At 56.0% G+C, this 19,212-nt stretch overlaps 1 protein-coding gene across 2 annotated transcripts in view; it reads left to right on the forward strand.

Moving 5' to 3' along the window:
• SPNS3 (sphingolipid transporter 3 (putative)) overlaps window positions 1-11,983 on the forward strand; it is a 55,192-nt gene extending 43,209 nt beyond the window's left edge. For both annotated transcript variants that reach the window (XM_025362533.1, XM_025362534.1), the window contains 4 exons: window positions 2,323-2,388; window positions 10,015-10,113; window positions 10,199-10,370; window positions 11,585-11,983. In XM_025362533.1, coding sequence (XP_025218318.1) covers window positions 2,323-2,388; window positions 10,015-10,113; window positions 10,199-10,370; window positions 11,585-11,673 — 426 coding nt within the window. In that variant the 3' untranslated portion in view covers window positions 11,674-11,983. The remainder of the gene's footprint in view (window positions 1-2,322; window positions 2,389-10,014; window positions 10,114-10,198; window positions 10,371-11,584) is intronic.
• The last annotated feature ends 7,229 nt before the right edge of the window (window positions 11,984-19,212 follow it).

A 19,212-nucleotide genomic window follows, 5' to 3' on the forward strand; every position in this document is an offset into this window, starting at 1 on the left:
GGCCTCCAGGTGTGTCTGAGGAGACCTGGCATCCTCGGGTGGCTTCTTTAGTCTGAAAGGCCCCATTGTAGCTGCAGCCTCCCTCTGATGGGCTCTGTTTTGGGGCCGGGATCCACCCTGCCCCAGCTGGAGGAAGGAAAGGTGTATTTCAGCATGTCCTATGGGTGTGGAGTGGCTGGGGAGAGCAAAATGGGGGGCTGGTTGGGGGACGGGGTGCCTGGGCTGCACGGAGAGGGAGGTGGTAGAGGCAGACGCTGGCGACGTAAAGCGGGGAGAGGCCTGGAGGGCCAGGTGCAGGTGCCCGGAAAACGTCGAAGCGGGGAGGGTGTGAGTCAGGCCAGGCTGTCATGTGGCCCCAGGAGGCAGCTGGCAGACCCTGCTAGGCTGGAATGTGGATCTGCAGCTGCCCAGGCCCCACCTGAGAACTGTCTGCCAACAACTTCTTGATTTCTGCCCCTGTGGGTGCCCGGCCCCATGTCCCAGGCCTGAGGGAGACCCACCTGCCCTCAGGGGCCTCTCAGTTTGGGTGCCAGGGACCAGGCACTGCAGTCCCAGGGGCTGAGTTAGACCAGGAGAACGCATGGCTGCTTGGGCTCCTTGGCTGGTTCTGCTCTCCCTCCACCAGAGCTGGGCCACGTTCCTGCCCCACCCAGCATGGTGGGCATATCCCAGCCCCTTGCCTCTGCTCCCGTGGGTCCCCGGCTGGCGTGGTCTTGTGGCTGTCCCGGGCCCGTCCTGATCCTGACTGTCCTTCAGGGTTCTCCCCCGTGCCACCTCCGCCCAGGGACTCCCTGCCCATCTCGGGCTGTCCCCTGATTCCCCGGTGCTAGCCTCACCAGGCACTGTGGATGCTGGAAACCCCCCGTCCCCGCAGTGGCCTCTTCACCCTCACCATGCACAGGGCATCACGGGGCGGGGGGTGGGGGGCGCCCATCAGGACGTGGCTTGATGCATGCCCTCTGGCCTGAGTTTATCTGTGAAATGGGTGTAATGACATCTGCCTTACAGGGCACCTAACCTGAGGGGTTAGACAGGGTCACAAGAGAGGACAGGGCTGGTGCGTGGTGGGTGCTCGGGCGGTGGTCCTTCAGGTCCTCTGTCCCGGGTGCTCCCCCGCCACTGATCATCAGGTCTTCAGGTGCCTGAGCCTGGGCTACCCTGGGGACAGCCCCGTGATCCAGGAATGACTAATTCCACCCTTGCAATAAGCTCTTGGAAGCTTTGAGAAATGAGACTTTTTTTTCTTTTCTTTCTTCTTGCTGCTTCATTAAACTCTTCTTGAGTGAGGGGAATGAGGATTGTCCTAATCCCTTGGCACGAGGTGAAGGGGGGGTAGGTTCCAGGCTTGTGGTAACCAGAGGACACTGGGAGCAGAGCTGGGGGTGGGCACCGGGCAGGGGCCGTAAGCCTCATGCCCCAGGCAGGCTTTACTCAGGGTCAGCTGGTGACCCCAGACAAGCCCCGTCCTTGACCAGGCTCAGTTTGACTGTCTGCACGATGGGTGTCCCGGGCCTTGCCCACCTCCCTGTGCTGCTCCACAGGGAGGGGGATGGCCTGGAGGGGCCTTTGGTGGGGTGCCTGGGGCTGGGCACGCTGGCTGGCACACAATAGGTGCCTTCTCAGTGTATACAAACTTTTGGGGAAAACAGAGGAGGGGTGGGCAATCTCCGAGCAGTCTTTTAGTCTTTGTCCTCTAAACTCTGTTTTTCTTTTCCTCTTTTTTTTTTTTTTTTTTTTTTTGAGGCAGAGTCTCACTCTATCACCCAGGCTGGAGTGCAGTGGCGTGATCTCGGCTCCCTGCAACCTCTGCCTCTTGAGTTCAAGCGATTCTCATGCCTCAGTCTCCCAAGTAGCTGGGACTATAGATGTGAGCCACCACACCCTGCTAATTTTTGTATTTTTAGTAGAGATGGGGTTTTACCATGTTGGCCAGGCTGGTCTTGAACTCCTGACCTCAAGTGATCCACCTACCTCAGCCTCCCAAAGTGCTGGAATTACAAGCTTGAGTCACTGTGCCTGGTTTAAAGTCTGTTTTCTTACCTTTAAAAGTGGCCTGGGAGGAGGCCTAGCTGCTTCCTCCTGGGCCCCAGCGAGGGGCTCCAGGGGCTGGACACTCGCCTATGGGTCCTGGCTCTGTCTACCCACCGTCAAGGCTGCTGGAACTGGAAAAATAGTTCCAGGCCTTCCTTGCTAAATCCAATAAGTTTCAACAATGCCTTTCTCTGTGGCATCCCAGTCTCTCCTCTCCACAGGTGGGGAGCAACAGGTTGGATTAGTGACTGGGGTCTGGGAATCCTCACCGAGGCCACCCTCTGTCCACAGGTGTTCCTGGGCCTTGGGGAGCTGCTTCTGTCCTGCAACTGGGCAGTGGTCGCCGACATCCTGCTGGTAGGTGCGGGAGTCGGGGTAGGGGGCTGAGCAGGGGGAGCTAGGCAGAGTCCAGCTCAGGACTGGACCTCTGCTGGTGAGCAGCTGCCTGGCAATGGCGTCAGAGACCATGCATTAGGGGACCAAAGTCATTCACGGTTACCTTGGACCAGAGGCCTCTGACACTCTCAGATGTCTCTGACCATCATCCCCATTTTGCAGATGAACAAATGGAGGTTCAGAGAAGGCAGGTGCCTGTTCCAAAGTCACACAGCCCCACCGCAGGGAGCCAGGGCTAGAACCTACGCATTTTGACTCCCTGGGCTCCCTCCCTCTTTTTTTTTTTCTTTTTTTGGAGACTGAGTTTCACTCTTGTTGCCCAGGCTGGAGTGCAATAGCCTGATCTCGGCTCACTGCAACCTCCGCCTCCTGAGTTCAACTGATTCTCCTGCCTCAGCCTCCCAAGTAGCAGAGACTACAGGCACCCACCACCATACCCGCCTAATTTTGTATTTTTAGTAGAGATGGGGCTTCACCATATTGGCCAGGCTGGTCTTGAACTCCTGACCTCAGGTGATCTGCCCGCCTCGGCCTCCCAAAGTGCTGGGATTACAGGCGTGAGCCACGGTGCCCAGCCCCTCCCTCCTTCTGTCTGTAGCTTCTCAGCAAGCAGGCTCCTTGCCCTCCACTCTGGGGCGTGCAGACAGGATGCTATCCTTCGGGGCAGTAGCCACTGAGGCCCGCTGCGCCAGCCCACACCAACTTGTGTGTCACAGGCTGCCATGCAAGGATCAGCCCTGCCTGTAAGAGGCTTGATACTGTCTTGACCACATGACTGCTGCGTCCAGAGTCCCACACAGCCCCTCCCTGAGCCCCACGCCCTTTGTCCAGCCTCCTTGCCTCTTTCTGGGAGGCATACAGGGAAGGACTTTGGACACCATGAAGGGTTGTGCCTTTGTAGATAACGCAGGGCCCTGGGCCTGTGAGCGCCCCAAGAGCCTTCCTTCCACCTCCTGGCAGCCTGGCACAGTCTGGTGCTGGCCACAAGGGAACTGGACCAGCCTGGCCGTCGGCTGAGAGCTGTCCTGAGGGCAGTCCAATGTCGCGGTACCAGCCTGGATTCAGAAAACAGACCTGGCTGTCAGCCCCGGTCCTGCCACTTATGAGCTGTGTGGCCTTAGGCCAGTCACTGTGTGTCTCTGAGCCTCGGTATCCCCATGTGGAAAGTGGGGATGATAATGGCACCTGCCTTATGGATTGATGTGAGGGTGAAATGAGAAGATCCATGTGCCTGGCACAGAGAATGCTGGCTAGGATTCTTACAGCAATCCAGAATTTTCCATTTTCTCATTTTCTATCCCCCAAAGAAATCATGGTACCCTAGAATCTGAGTTTGAAAGGGTTATGGGCATGTATAGTCGTTTACTCCATCAACAAACCCTGCTTGAATACTACTGTGGACGGGATGCTCACTCCCTGCCAAGATGTCTGCCCTCCTCAGCAGATCCCCGACCCCTCCCCACGGCCTAGGCTCAGCGAGCGTGGAGAGCCCTGCCCTGCCTTTGGCTCCTGGGTGAGTGCATCAGCTGCAGGGCTGGCAGGTCCTCCCTGCCCCTCCCTCCAGACAGGAGACTTGGGCTACAGCCCAGAGTCAGCCACAGACCTGCCGCATGGCCCTGGGCCTCAGTTTCCTTGTCTATAAAAGGGGTAATCAGCACCTGCCCAGTAGGGTGAGCGAGGCGGCCTCCAGGAATGCTCAGGAAAGGGGAAGGCATTGGCAGATGTTTTATTCATGGGATTGTCCGCTTTTAGGCTCAGGGAAACATCCCCCCAGCATAGCTGGTTCTCTCTGAGGTGGTCCAGACAGAGCTGCACCTGCCCCCGCAGCTTCCCTGACCTGCCCCCCACGGCGCAGCTCCCTCTTCCACATGACAGCCCCGCAGATATGTGAAGGCTGCACCCGTGTCCCCCAGCGTCTGCCTTTGTAAGAATGATTAACCTGGCAGAGCCAGGCTCTTTGTGGGGTTAAAGAGGAGAGTGTGTGCTGGGGAGGGCGGGTGGGGGAAGGGGTGAAGGAGAGTTAGGGACTGGCCAGCCGCACAGTTTTACCCATCTGGGGAGCTGCCCAGGGAGCCGGCTGGACAGGAGCCAGCCCACCTCAGGGCTCCCCATGGTCCTTCCTTGGCTTAGAGGCCTCCAGCCCCAACGCTTTGCAAGGTCCACCGCCCCAGAGCCTCCCCCCCCTTCCCTGCCTTCCCACCTTCCTGGAGCCCTGCGGCCAAAGATGCCTTTCGGCCTTTGGGGGTCAGAGCTGAGCAATCCTTGTAGCCCCTGCAGTTCAGCTCCTCCATGTTGCTGCTTCCTCCCTGTAAAGGCTGGTTATGGGGGAGCCCTTCTGTGCAGTGGAGGGGCAGATGCCAGCTTGGAGCAGGGTGAGGAGGGTGAGGAAGGGGAAGCAGGACACCGAGGGTAGACAATTCCCTTGGGGAGCTGAGTTGGCAGGAGCAAAGGGCCTGGTAGCTGGAGTTGGCAGAAGATCCCGGGAAGCTGGCATTGCTTTTCTGCTTTTCAAGACAGGAGGCCAGAACAGCCTCCGGGAGCAGGGAGGGGCAAGCAGGAGGAAAGAGGGGGCCCTGTTCGAGGGTGAGCTGAGGGTGGGATCCAGCGCTGGGGGAGGAGGTAGCCTCCCAGCAGAGCAGGGGCAGGAAGTGTGTGGGGACAGGGCCTGTGGCAGGAAGTAGAGGAAGGTGCCCTTTGCCGGCCGGCACTTCTCCTGAGACAGGAGATCGGCTTCTCTTTCGGCAGGGGCCCAGGGAGGGAGGAAGCCTTAGGGTGTATGTGAACAGGGGCCACAGAACAAGGGAGCAGGGAGCGAAGGGCAGGGCACAGTCATGTGAACAGCTTTCAGTAGCCAAGAAAGCCACAGAGGGCTGATAGGAAAATGAGTGGAAACTGCAGGTGTCTGGGAGGTTGGAGCCTATAGGGGGGTCAGAGGGCAGAGGGCAGCAGAGCCCAGGCTCAAGGACTCTGCAGCAGCCCATCTTCTTCCGCTTCTAGCCCAGCTCCTCACTAGCTGTGTGGCCCTGGCCAAGTGACTGAACCTCTCTGGGTCTTGGTTTGCTCACCTGTCCAATAGGTAGAGCGGTGGCAACCACCAATGACACCCCAGGCTATAAGGATAGAATGAATTCACACCTGCGTCCTATAGATTCCTGAGTGGGTATGTGGGCCCCGCTGACTTCCAGATCATCCATTCCTCGGGACACTCCTCTCTCTTTTTTTTTGCTTTTGAGACAGAGTCTCTCACTGTCCCCAGGCTGGAGTGCAGTGGCGTGATCTCGGCTCACTGCAACCTCTGCTTGCTGGGTTCAAGCTATTCTCCTGCCTCAGCCTCCCAAGTAGTTGGCACTGCAGGTGTGCACCACCATGCCCAGCTAATTTTTGTATTTTAGTAGAGACGGGGTTCACCATGTTGGCCAGGAAGGTCTTGATCTCTTGACCTCATGATCCGCCCCCCTCAGGCTCCCAATGTGCTGGGATTACAGGCGTGAGCCGCTGCGCCTGGCAGGGATACTGCTCTCTTCGATGCAATCTCCACAATGGGGAGAATCCAGGTTCTGTCTGGAGAAGGGACCTCAGGGGCTCTCTGGTCCAGTGGCTTGAAGACATCACTGTACATGAGAGTCAGGTTTGAGGGAGCTTGTTACAAACCCCGATTCCAGACCCTGTGTCCTGCAAGTCCATGCTGGGGTCCAGGGACCGGTGTTTCTGATGAACTTCCCAAGTGATCCTGCCATCGCATTCTGTAGAGCACATTTTGAGGACACTGGTCTCGCATCGCGAGCTCGCCAGTCCATAAATGCTTTGCCAAATTCCAGCCATCCCCTTGTTCACATACACCTCCCGGGAGCTCATTCCGCACGCCTCGGGCAGCGCCTGCCTCTCAGGGGGCTTTCTGTTGATGAAAATGATTTGGCTCAGTCACAGCCAAGACCCACCTCTGCCAGCCTCGCCTTGGCCCCGCTGGGCCGCAGAGGGCCCTGCTCCCTGGAGACTGAGATTATGTCCCCTGAACCTGCATCTCCTCAGACAGAGCTCCCTGCCTCCCCACACCTAGTCATGGGGGCTCCCTCCCAGCCCTGCTGTCTGTCGCGGCCCCACTCAGGATGGCCCAGAGCCAGCTCACCCCAACCCCTCTCCAGGCAGGGGACGGTGTAAGCCAAGGTGTGGAGGGAGGATCCCGGGAGCACGATCTCTGGATCCCAACCAGTGTGGGGGCTAGAGAAGGAGGGGGCTCAGTTCCTCTTTCTCAGGCCTGTCCTCTGGGGTCCTGCAATCCAGCCACAGGCTCATCTCCCACCCCTCAGCAGACGTCCCCACACTTCCCCGGAGAGTTGTCACCTCTGGGTTCTCCCCCTGCCCCAGGTTTCAACGCTTCCCTGCTCAGCCTCTGCCCCCCAGGTAGCTGTCAGCTCACTGGCCTGTCTCACCCTCCCAGGGGTGTTTGGGGGCGAGGCCTGGGTGGGGGTGCAGGAGGCAGGCTGCCGGGGGAGTCTGCACCTGGTGGCTGCTGCTCTGACTTTCTACAAGCCCTTGGTTGGCCCCGGTTTAGCCCTGGGCTATAAAGGGAACAGCCCTTCTAAGAAGGGAGAGCCAGAAACAGAGGTGTTTTTGTCTCAGAATAGAGTGAGCCTGGATTTTTGGGAACCCAAAGCCTCTTATTTCTGAAATTACCCCCTGGGCTCTCCAGCTTCTGTGGGGCCCAGTCTCGGCTGCTGGCTGCATGGAGACAACGTGGACTTGGAACAGGCTGGGGGAGACCCACCTCCCTCGCCACTGGCAGCAGCGACAGAGCTGGGCCCAGCAGGTTGGGGTTCCTGGGAGAGGAGGAAACGGCCACCCTACCTGGACCTTACTGTGGGGGTCCCAGCAGCCCCAGCCTCCATGTGGACCTTTTTGGACATTCAGGTTCCTCCCTCCGGGAAGCCTCAACTGCCTTCCTGGAGCCACCAGGGAGTAATTACATAATTATAGGGTGAGAAGGAAGTCCTTGGGGAAGGTGCAAAGCTGTTGGTCAGTTCCTTCTCAGGCCTGTTGGCAGATCCTGGTGATGGCAAGAGGCCCGGTTTCTCTCGCCACCTGCACAGGGTGGCTCAGTGCCAGTGACCCTGGGACCAGACAGTCACCACAGTGACTCCCGCCCTCTGCCCTGCCCACCACAAAACCCGCTGCATCTGCCTCCTGGGGTTCTGGAATGCAGAGATCCTGTCCCTGGGATCCTCCCTCCACACCTTTGCTTACACTGTCCCCTGCCTGGAATGCCTTTCCCCGTCTCTTTGCCAATTACTCTGCCATCCGTTTACAGGGCTAGCAATGAACTTGTCCTCCTCATCTTTCTCTTGGATTTCTGAATGTTCTATTACAAATGCACAAATATTGCTGGAAACACCGGCTCCTCCTTGCCCATCACAGCAGAGTGGTCAAAAGGCCAGGTCCTGGAGGGAGAAGGCCTGGGATCCTATCTCAGTCCTGTTATTTCAGGCTGGGTGACCTTGGGCAAGTCACTTGCCCTCCCTGTGGAGGTTTTTCTCATCTGTGCAATGCAGGTGGTCATCGTATCTCCCTCGTGGGTTGTTCAAGTTGATGTATAAAATGCATACTGCAAGCATTCAATAAATGTTGGCAGTTATTATTTTATTATTATTTTTTTGAGACAGGATCTTGCTCTGTCACTCAGTCTGGAGTGCAGTGGTGCCACCTCGGCTCACTACAACCTCCACCTCCCAGGTTCGAGTGATTCTCCTGCCTCAGCCTCCCGAGTAGCTGGGATTACAGGTGCACACCACCACGCCCGGCTAATTTTTGTATTTTTAGTAGAGACGGGGTTTCACCATGTTGGCCAGGATGGTCTCGAACTCCTGACCTCAATTGATCCACCTGCCTCGGCCTCCCAAAGTGCTGGGATGATAGGCTTGAGCCCCTGTGCCCAGCTAATATTGATGATTACTAACTCACGGCCTCAGATCATGGACACCTAGGTCTTGGGGATAAGGCGGTAAGCTCCCCTGTGGCTGTCCAGCTGGGTTCATGTGACCATGGTCTCTGCTTGAATCCCCGCCCCTCCCTGCCTCCACCCCCTGCCAGGCCTGGGTTCTGGCAGAGTTTCTCCTGGAAATAGTCTCCCAGATGGATCTACTTGACTTATTTTGTTGGCAGACTTTCAGCTAGTCCCCTCTGTGCCTGGTACCTCGCTGCACCCAGGGACCCCAAGAGAAATCAAAGGTCTTTGTTGCCCACACACCATAGGGAATACGGGGAGGTGGACAGAGAAAGGGCCCCTCCCAGTTCTGGGTGACATGAGTTCAGTTAGGGGTGTGCATAGGAGTTGCGGGAGCTCAGGGCAGGTACCTGAACTCTGAGAGGGCTTCACAGAGGAGGTGACCCAAATGCAAGTCCTAAATGACAAATAGAGATGCTCCAGCCGGACCAGAGGGTGGAAGGTATGCCAGGCAGAAGGTGTAGCCGAGTTCAAGTGGCTGGAGCATTCCATCTCAGAGCATTATTTTGGTTTGATGTCCACACGAAGCCTCCAGGTAGCAGACCAATAATGTAGCAGAACCCAGGTAGCAGAACCCAGGTAGCAGAACCCAGGTAGCAGAACTCCAGGTAGCAGAACCCAATAATGAGTGACACTCTCAAGATCGGTACTATTATTATCCCCATTTGGGGATGGAGAGACAGAGGGAAGAAAGGTGAAGCAGCTTGCTCAAAGTCACACAGCTAGCGAGTGGGGATCGGATCGGAACCTGAGACTCTGACTCCAGAGTTCATCTTTTATTTTTGAGACGGGGTTTTGCTCTTGTTGCCCAGATTGGATTGCAATGGTGCGATCTTGGCTCACTGCAACCTCTGCCTCCTGGCTTCCAGCAATTCTCCTGCCTCAGCCTCCTGAGTAGCTGGGATTACAGGCATGCGCCACCACGCCTGGCTAGTTTTTGTATTTTTAGTAGAGACGGGGTTTCGCCATGTTGCCCAGGCTGGTCTTGACCTCCTGATCTCAGGTGATCCACCCACCTCGGCCTCCCAAAGTGCTGGGATTACAGAAGTGAGCCACCGTGCCCGGCCCAATGTTCATCTTCTTAACGTTCTCAGCCTCGTCCGTCGAGTTGTGTGGGCTTTCCAGCAAGGCTGCCTTTGGTCTCTGCCCCAGGGGCCCTGCGGCTCCTGAGAGGACTGAGCCCTCCGTACCACCCCTGCCCAATTGCCCGCACATGCAGACACCTGGCATGCACCTGCTCTTCTCCCTGCCCGCCTGCACTGCTGTGTCCTGGGCCCCTGAGCTGGGACACCCCAGCCCCTTTCACTGTAGTCACAGTCATGCCTGCTTCCTTCCCATTTCAAGAGCAAACTCTCAAGAGGGGTGGTCCTGATCGGGGGCCTTGGCACCCCCATCCTTGGGCACTGGAGAAGCTTCAGATGGGCCTGATGTTCTGGGGTGGGACTTTAGACCTTGGGGGTTGCCGACTCCCTCCCATCCCACTCACCTGATGGCCTGTCACTCCTCCAGGCAGGTCCTTGGCAGGTGGGGAACAGGAGGCAAGGGTGCCCTCACTTGGGGTGCCCCCCTGCTGTGCCTATGGTTTTCAGTCTGTGGTGGTGCCCAGGTGCCGGGGGACAGCAGAGGCACTTCAGATCACAGTGGGCCACATCCTGGGAGACGCTGGCAGCCCCTATCTCACAGGACTTGTAAGACGTGTCTGCGTGTGTGGGGTGGGGAGGGTCTGGGGGCCAGCCTGGTGGGCCTGGCAGACCCACCCCTTCTCCTCCACAGATCTCTAGTGTCCTGCGGGCCAGGCGCCCTGACTCCTACCTGCAGCGCTTCCTCAGCCTGCAGCAGAGCTTCCTGTGCTGCGCCTTCATCATTGCCCTGGGGGGCGGCTGCTTCCTGCTGACTGCGCTGTACCTGGAGAGAGACGAGGCCCGGGCCTGGCAGCCTGGCACAGGTACCCTACCCCTTGCACCAGGCCCGGCTCAGGGCTGGACACGCTAGGGGCAGACAGCACTGGCCACTCCCAAACCCCTGGCCAGTTTGTTTGTTTACTTATTCAGAAATGCTTAGTACAGCCCTGCTATGTACCAGGGAAGGTTGCAGAGGCTGGGGAGGGAAAGAATGAGGCCCCTGTAGAAACTGACACTCTAGGTGGTGAAGACAGACCAGAAACAGAAAAAGTAAAGATATAGCATGTTCACGGTGACGAGTGCTATGGAGAGATATAAAGCAGGAAAGGAAGGAGACAGGGGCCGGGCACATTGGCTCACACCTATAATCCCAGTACTTTGGGAGGCCGAGGTGGGCGGATCACAAGGTCAGGAGTTCAAGACCAGCCTTCACCAAGACCACATGGTGAAGCCCTGTCTCTACTAAAAGTACAAAAATTAGCCAGGTGTGGTGGCACACACCTGTAGTCCCAGCTACTCAGGAGGCTGAGGCAGGAGAATCGCTTGAACCCGGGAGGTGGAGGTTATAGTGAGCTGAGATCTCGCCATCTCGCCACTGCACTCCAGCCTGGACAACAAAGTGAGACTGTCTCAAAAAAAAAAAAAAAAGGGGACAGGTGGGTGCAGGTTACAAGGATCCCCACTGCGCAGGTGACATTAGAGCAAAGATCTGGAGGAAGCGAGGGAGTGAGCCGTCCAGTGACCCGGGGGAAGACGCTCCTGGCAGTGGGGACAGCCAGTGCAAAGGCCCTGCCATGGGAATGTATGCACCTGATGTGTTTGAGGATCAGCCAGGAGGCCAGTGTGGCTGCAGCAGGAGCAAGAGGGACAGTGGTAGGGGTGAGAGATACAGGGCCAGAGCAGGGGGTCCTTGTAAAGACTGTGGCTTTCGCTCGGAGTGAGGCGGGAGCTGCCGTGGGGCTTCCAGGAGAGGAGCACTGAGGTGGTCTGATTGATGTCAAAGCGTCGCCCTGGCTGCCGTGTTGAGAACAGACTGGTCAGCGATGAAGCTGAGAGGCATAGCCGACAGCCGACTCCCCTTCCAGGGGACAGTGGTGCTAAGACCACGCCAGTGGCATTGAAGGTGATGACGAGGGGTTGGATCTGGAAGGTATTTTGCACTGGGGACAGAGAGGATTTCCTGACAGCCCATTCCCAGGCCTGGTCCCAAAGCACCTTATGCATCCTTTGGGCAGGCTGAGCATCTTTCCTCCTGCAGGGACCCCAGACAGCAACGATGTGGACAGCAACGACCTGGAGAGACAAGGCCTGCTTTCGGGCGCCGCTGCCTCCGCAGAGGAGCCCTGAGGTCCCTGCCTGCACTCGCCCTGCCTGCCAGCCTCCTGTTGGGCCCCACAGTAGCTGTGCCTCGATTCCTCTTTGGCTGTCCTCGGGGACTCCGGCTGAGGCGCGTCTGCCACTTTTGCATTCCCTGCTGGAGAGCTGGCAGGACCCTGTGGCTGGGCTGCGAATGGAGCTGTCAGCACTCTGCGTGGGAAGCTTGGGCCTGTGCCTGTGCCCCACTCAAGGCTGCCCCAGCCTGGGTTCCCCAGCCTGGCTGCTGCTGGGCGCTGAATAAAGCGAGGCCAGTACAAAGCCTATGGCTTTCGGGCCTGTAGACAGCCCTGTTATTTATAGCCTCTTGTGCCTCTGCTGGAGGGGAAGGGGGAGAGGACGGGATGGGCAGTCCAGGCCAAGGATGCAGGGCTGCCCTAAAGTAGGGAAGCTGAGGGGGTGGCTCGGCATGGGTCTCTAGGGGTCCTCAGCCTGGACCTCCCACTCTGACCCAGCTTCTCCATTCTGCAAAGTCATGGGCACTGGGCACCCTCTGCGTGATTCCACTCTGTTTTGTTTTTTGTTTTGTTTTGTTTTGTTTTTGAGATGGAGTTTCACTCTTGTCCAGGCTGGAGAGCAATGGCGCAATCTCGGATCATTGCAACCTCCGCCTCCTGGGTTTAAGCGATTCTTCTGCCTCAGCCAACCAAGTAGCTGGGATTACAGGCGTGCGCCACCATGCCCAGCTAATTTTTGTATTTTTAGTAGAGATGGGGTTTCACCATGTTGGCCAGGCTGGTCTTGACCTCCTGAGCTCAGGTGATCTGCCCACCTCGGCCTCCCAAAGTGCTGGGATTACAGGCATGAGCCACCGTGCCCGGCCCACTCCACCCTTTGAACAAAATGTGGGGGCTGAATCTTGCTCTTGGAGATGAGTTTCCACTTGGGCGCTGGTGTGGGGATGTGGCTCCAAGTTCCAGGGAACCACACAGAGGAGCACCCACGCCTACACAGACATGGGCGCAGCTGCTCCAGAACCCTGCTGAGGACTTGAGTGGCCGTGCAGGGATCCTCCTGGCCTGCCCGGTTCTGTACCCCCAGCCTTCCCGGGGCCCACGCTCTGACCCCAGCACAGCCTGTGGGGAGGGCTGGCTCTGCGGGGCCCACGCTTGCCACTGGGTTCAGAGCAGCTGGGCTCAGCGGGCCCTGTGGGAGATTGACAGCTTCCAGGCAGGCAGCAGTGGGGAGGCTTGTTCTCATGTTCTTTCCGCCTCCCCTGGTGCCCAGCCAGGCATCACTTGCTCACTCACTGATGGCCACCTTCGCTGTGCCAGGCTGTGCCTGTCTCCCAGCAACTGCGGGCAGAGCAGCGACTGAGACTCCTGCACAGCCCCTGATGCTTGCTTGCTCTGTCCCTGCCTTCTGTGGGGTGCCCCCCAGCCCTCCCTGTTGGCTGCAACAGGTCCCAGGAGCAGGGCTCTCCAGCTCAGCCCCCACCTACACCACAGCCAGCCCTCCCTGCAGGCTAGCCAGGCCCTTGACCATGACTCGATGCTTGGAGCTCATGCAACAGGCGGCCCTTGAAGTTACAAGGTAAAAGATCTGTGAGAATATTTTGTTTTCCTGAGAAGGAGGCAGCAACTGGGCGGGAGCCAGGATGCCACGGTCCCTCTCGACACTCACTGGCTGTGTGACCTAGGTGGCTCCCAGACTCCCTGAGGGCCGCTGACTCCCTGGCTGTGTCTGGGAGGAGTGCTGACGTGGCTTTCTAACCTGGGCATGTGATTCGCACAGGCTGGGTCTAGACCCACAGAGGCCCAGCTCCAGGGTCTGAACCTTCCTCCCAACAGCCCCAGGGAGGGTCCCTGTGAGGCGAGGCTCCCAGAAAATGAGTGACGGCTGCCCAAGGGTCAGAACACTCGGCTGGGCACAGCAACTCACGCCTGTAATCCCAACACTTTGGGAGGCAGAGGCTGGTGTATTGCTTGAGGTCAGGAGTTCAAGACCAGCCTGCGCAACATGGTGAAACCCCATCTCTGCCAAAAAATACAAAAACTTAGCTGGGCGTGGTGGTCCGCATCTGTGGTCCCAGCTCTGGGAGGCTGAGGTGGGAGGATCGCTTGATTCCGGGGGTGGGGCATGGAGTTTGTCGTGAAGGGAGATGGCACCACTGCACTCCAGCCTGGGTGACACAGTGAGACTTTGTCTTAAAAAACAAAAACAAAAACAAGCAAAAGAACACCAGCCGCCACCTCCCCACCCAGAGTCCAGTACAGGAAGAGCAGGAACCTTGTGCGTGCCCACTCTACAAACATGCATTGGTATCAGTGAGTGCCCATAGGGGTGTCCAGCAATGAATCAGACTCCAACCCTGCCCTTGGACCTCACAGCCCACAGCAGGACAGGCAAGTGCGGCACACCTATGGGCAGAGTAAGGGCTTCCGTGCCCCAGAAGCCTTCAAGGATGTGGCTTTGCAGGTGGTAATGAGGTGGGGGGGAAGGGAATTCTAGGGGCAGGGGATGGACCCACAAAGAGGGGGAGGGCGGGGGCAGAAGATATGCAATGAGTTATGGAGGGGTGCGGTGTGGCCAGAGAGGAGGGTGCGTGTGTCATTGAGCGGGGAGAGGAAGCGAGAGGCTGTCTGGGATCAGAGGGGTTTCAGATGCAGGTGGAGGAGCTGGGGCTTTAATCCTATAATCCAGAGTAGTTTCTTATGACTCAAGTGCATTCTGATATTTGGGTTGCTGGGCAGGGCAGGGCAAGGCGGTGCTCTCCAAGGCTGAGCCACACGAGATGCCCAGCTGGGAGTTCATAGGAAGCTATTGTCTAAAGTGGCTTGGGGCAGAGTGGGAGCTCTGCGGCTGGTGGACGCAGCGAGTGACGGAGACCAGTGTCTCCTCTGCAGCCAACCCAGACTCCCACCTTCTGCCTCTTTGGGGCCAGTCCCCTGGTGGGTCGAGGTTACAATAACAGCCTGGGGGAACCCAGTCACTCGGGCTAGAGTGGAGTCTGGTAAACGAACACATCTTCCTTGCCTAAAAGGGCCCTTGTTGGGTAATCTCAGCCACTAATACTCTGGACTTGTTTGTTGGGAATGTCAACAGGAGGGAAAATGCCGCTCAGCAGGATGAGTCCTTAAGCCTGACCTGGCTCTCTTTATGTGTTAATTGCTCTTTCCAGACATACCCTGCATTCCAGCTGCCAGGTAGTGTCCACGCATGGAGGTGTGTCTGTGTGCGTGTGCCTATGCCTGTGTGAGCATCACCATGTTTGTGTGTGGCCACGTGGGGGTATGCTAGCTACCGGAACCAATACCAATAGGTATTAGTAAAGCTTTTTTTTTTTTTTTTTTTTGAGATGGAGTCTTGCTCTTGTTGCCCAGGCTGGAGTGCAATGGTGTGATCTCAGCTCACTGAAACCTTGGCCTCACAGGTTCAAGAGATTCTCCTGCCTCAGCCTCCCGAGTAGCTGGGATTACAGGACCACTCCACCACACCCAGCTTTTTTTTTTTTTTTGGAGACAGAATTTCACTCTTGTTGCCCAGGCTGGAGTGCAATGGTGCAATCTCAGCTCACTGCCACCTCCGCCTCCCAGGTTCAAGCGATTCTCCTTCCTCGGCCTTCCAAGTAGCTGGGATTACAGGCATCCACCAGGCCCAGCTAATTTTGTATTTTTAATTGAGATGTGGTTTCTCCATTGGTCAGGCTGGTCCCGAACTCCCAACCTCAGGTAATCCACCTGCCTTGGCCTCCCAAAATGCTGGGATTACAAGCATGAGCCACTGTGCCCAGCCTTAATTTTTCATATTTTTAGTAGAGACAGGGTTTTGCCATGTTGACCGGGATGGTCTCGAACTCTTGAGCTCAGGCAATCCACCCGCCTCAGCCTCCCAAAGTACTAGAATTACAGGTGTGAGCCACCATGCCTGGCCTAAAATCTCTTTTTCCACATCGTTCTGAAGGTTGGGGGGGTTGAACCTGTGTGTCTGGATTCCCATACCCTAACCCTGGCTTGCTCCTCTGCCACCCCAAATATCGGTCTGTCTGTTTCATTCCCTGAAGTGTTTGACTTTCCTTTGTGCCTTGGTGGGCTTGGGAAGTTGTTTAATCTAATGCAGCCTCTACAGACAAAGCTGGCAGCAGGCAGCCGGAGTTTCCGGGAGTCATGCTTTATCTCAACACAGAGAGGTGTGTGACTGCGTGTGCTCCTGTGGACCATATCAGTTTGGGTTGTGAGGTTGTATGCAACAGAAACAGACTGACTACCTTTACCAGGCAAAGGATGCATTGAAAGCACATCAGGAACTCAAAGACTTGATGAGAAGGTTGGAGATTCAGGAGCCAGGGTTCCTGGGCCATATTATTTTGGGGTCTGTGCCAGAACTTCAGATATTTTATCCCTATTCTTTTGCCACCCTCCTCAAGATTTAAAGCCTTGGGCAAGAGATTCCAGTTGGGTTAGCTTGGATTCTATACCCATGCCTTGATTTATAACCCCATTAAGATCAGCAGACCAGGGTGCTGTTAGGAAGAGGAAGGAAGTCTCAGCACCAAAACAAAATGAAACAGGAATTAAAACAAGATGACTGGCTGGGCACGGTGGCTCACGCCTGTAATCCCAGCACTTTGGGAGGCCGAGGCGGGCGGATCACCTGAGGTCAGGAGTTTGAGACCAGCCTAGCCAACATGGAGAAACCCCCTCTCTACTAAAAATACAAAAATTAGCCGGGCTTGGTGGCGTGTGCCTATAATCCCAGCTACTTGGGAGGCTGAAGCAGGAGAATCGCTTGAACCCGGGGGGCAGACGTTGCAGTGAGTCAAGATCGTGCCATTGTGCTCCAGCCTGGGCAACAAGAGTGAAACTCTGTCTTAAAAAGAAAAAAAAAAAAAAAAGAAGAAAGAAAACAAGACGACCGAAAACGAAAACAAAGGTAGCATCCACTACAATATCTTGGGCAGGCCAGTGGCATCTCTGAGACGCAGCGTCTCCATGGGATAGGGAAGAGGCTGGACTCAATGCCCTTCAGTGGAGTCTTTATTTCTGATAGTCTGAATCCATGATGAAAGGAGACTGAAGCTTCTATAATGTAGAAAGTGTTAAAAATGTTCAAATGGCAGAACAGGAACTTCTGTGTTAGTGGGGACTCAGAACCATCTGTTCTGAGCAGGAGAGAGAGAGACGAAGTGTTCTGAGCAAAGGCAGGCTCGGGCTGGGGGAGGGAACGGGGGCCCCAACCAGTCCCCAGCTTGGCAACAGCAAGAGCAGAGAGGAGGTGCCTTCTCCCCACCGTGGGTGGTGACCTGCTGGGAAGGCTAATCAAAGGGTGGAGGCAAATAGCAGGTGGAAGCTAATGGAGGGTGGAGTCAATCAGGAAGAAAATGCCTTTTCCAGAGGGACCAGGAGAGGAATCTCGTTTCTGCATCATTCAGAGCAACAGACACATGATGCAAATCAATGTACATTTCCTGGGCACCTGCTAAACATCATTTACTCAATCAACAAACATTCTTTGAGCACCTCCTCTGTACTGGCTCGTGGAGATGAATCAGAAAGGGTATGGGCCCTCGAGGCTTACGGTCTGTTGGTGAAGGACGGGGAACAGATTCTTTCTCAGACAAAAATCAGCACAGCGTTGGTGTGATGGAAGGATATACAGGTTGCTCAATAGCCCAGAGGAGAAAACGATTATTCAGGTGGGCCAGGGAAGGCTTCCTGGAGGAAGCTGTTTCTGTGCTGGGTTCCTGAAGGACAAGTGGGGAGAGAGAGTGAATAGGCGGCACAGGCAGAGCCTGCCTCAGTCAGGGTCGGGGGTCAGGGGTGGCACGTGGATGCTCTCCGTGGTCCTGAATCATCATTGTGCTAGTGGGACAAGGGCTTTTTTGTTGACGGGAGGACAGGGGCTATAGAAAAGTGCCCCAGTGCTTGCCCCTCCCCCAGGCTCCCGGAAGTATGAGTTCAGGAAGCTCCATGTTCAGTGTAATTCTGAGAGATGGGTTGTAGGATCTGAGGCTGGAGATGGTCATGGGTTGTGAAACGTTGTGAAGGCTCTTAGAGATCATTAAGAAACGCAGACATTTCTTTTTTCTTTTTCTTTTTTTTTTTTTTTTGAGATGGACAGAGTCTCACTCTGTCACCCAGGCTGGAGTGCAGTGGCGCGATCTCGGCTCACTACAAGCTCCGCCTCCTGGGTTCACGCCATTCTCCCACCTCAGCCTCCTGAGTAGATGGGACTACAGGGGCCCGCCACCACGCCCGGCTAATTTTGTTTTTGTATTTTTAGTAGAGACGGGGTTTCACCGTGTTAGCGAGGTGAAACTCCTGACCTCGTGATCCGCCCACCTGGACCTCCCAAAGTGCTGGGATTACAGGCGTGAGCCACCGACTCTGGCCAGGAACGCAGACATTTTTAACCCTATAGCCAGTGAAGAGCCTTAGAAAGGTTTCACTCAAGGTAGTGATGAGGTCCTTTGTGGGATTCACAAAGTGACTGGCAAGCAATATGGAGAAACGACTGGAAGGCCGGCCGGGCGCAGTGGCTCAAGCCTGTAATCCCAGCACTTTGGGAGGCCAAGGTGCATGGATCACTTGAGGCCAGGAGTTCAAGACCAACCTGGCCAACATGATGAAGCCCCGTCTCTACCAAAAAAAAAAGAAAAAAATTAGCCAGGCATGGTGGTACGCACCTGTAATCCCAGCTACTCAGGAGGCTGAGGCAGGAAAATTGCTTGAACCCAGGAGGTGGAGGTTGCAGTAAGCCGAGACTGTGCCATTGCACTCCAGCCTGGGGGACAGAGCAAGACTCTGTCTCAAAAAACAAACAAACAAAACAAAACAAACAAACAAAAAACTGGAGGGGGATGTGGGAACAGGTGATGTTGAGCTTTACAAGGGTCCAGGTGAGACACAGAGATGCCTGAGCTAAGCCAGTAGGCAATGTGGACATGGGGAGACGTTCAAGAGAGGAAATTGAAAGCCCTTAGATGTGGGTGTTGAGGAGGAGACCCACGTGGCCCCCAGGCTTCCTGTTTGGCGACAGCATGGATGATGGTGCTTTTTGACAAATGATAAATTATACCAGAGTGGGAGCAGGTTGGGGGAAGGATGACAAGTTCATTTCCAAATGTGCTGAGTCTAAGGTACATGTGGGATATCTGGTGGGAGGTGTGTGTAGGAGACCACATATGGATCTCGTGTTTGGAGATGAGGCCCTGTCTAGAGACGGAGGTTGGGGTGTCATAGTCACATGGATGATCACTGAAAGTTGAGGCCATGGCTACTCACGGTGGCTCATGCCTCTAACCCCAGCATTTTGGTAGGCTGAGGTGGGAGGATCACTTGAGCCCGAGTTTGAGACCAGCCTGGTCAACATAGTGAGACCCTTTCCCTAAAAAAAAAAAAAAAATGCTGGGTGTGGTGGTGCACGCTTATAGTCCCAGCCTTTCAGGAGGCTGAGGTGTGGACCCTCAGGAAAGGAAGACTCTTCTATATATATATATATTTTTTTTTAATTATTATTTTTTTCTCCCTGAGAGAGTCTTGCTCTGTCGCCCAGGCTGGAATATGAAAGTCT

Source organism: Theropithecus gelada, chromosome 16, assembly GCF_003255815.1.
Source record: "Theropithecus gelada isolate Dixy chromosome 16, Tgel_1.0, whole genome shotgun sequence".
In the NCBI taxonomy this organism is placed as follows: domain Eukaryota; kingdom Metazoa; phylum Chordata; class Mammalia; order Primates; family Cercopithecidae; genus Theropithecus; species Theropithecus gelada.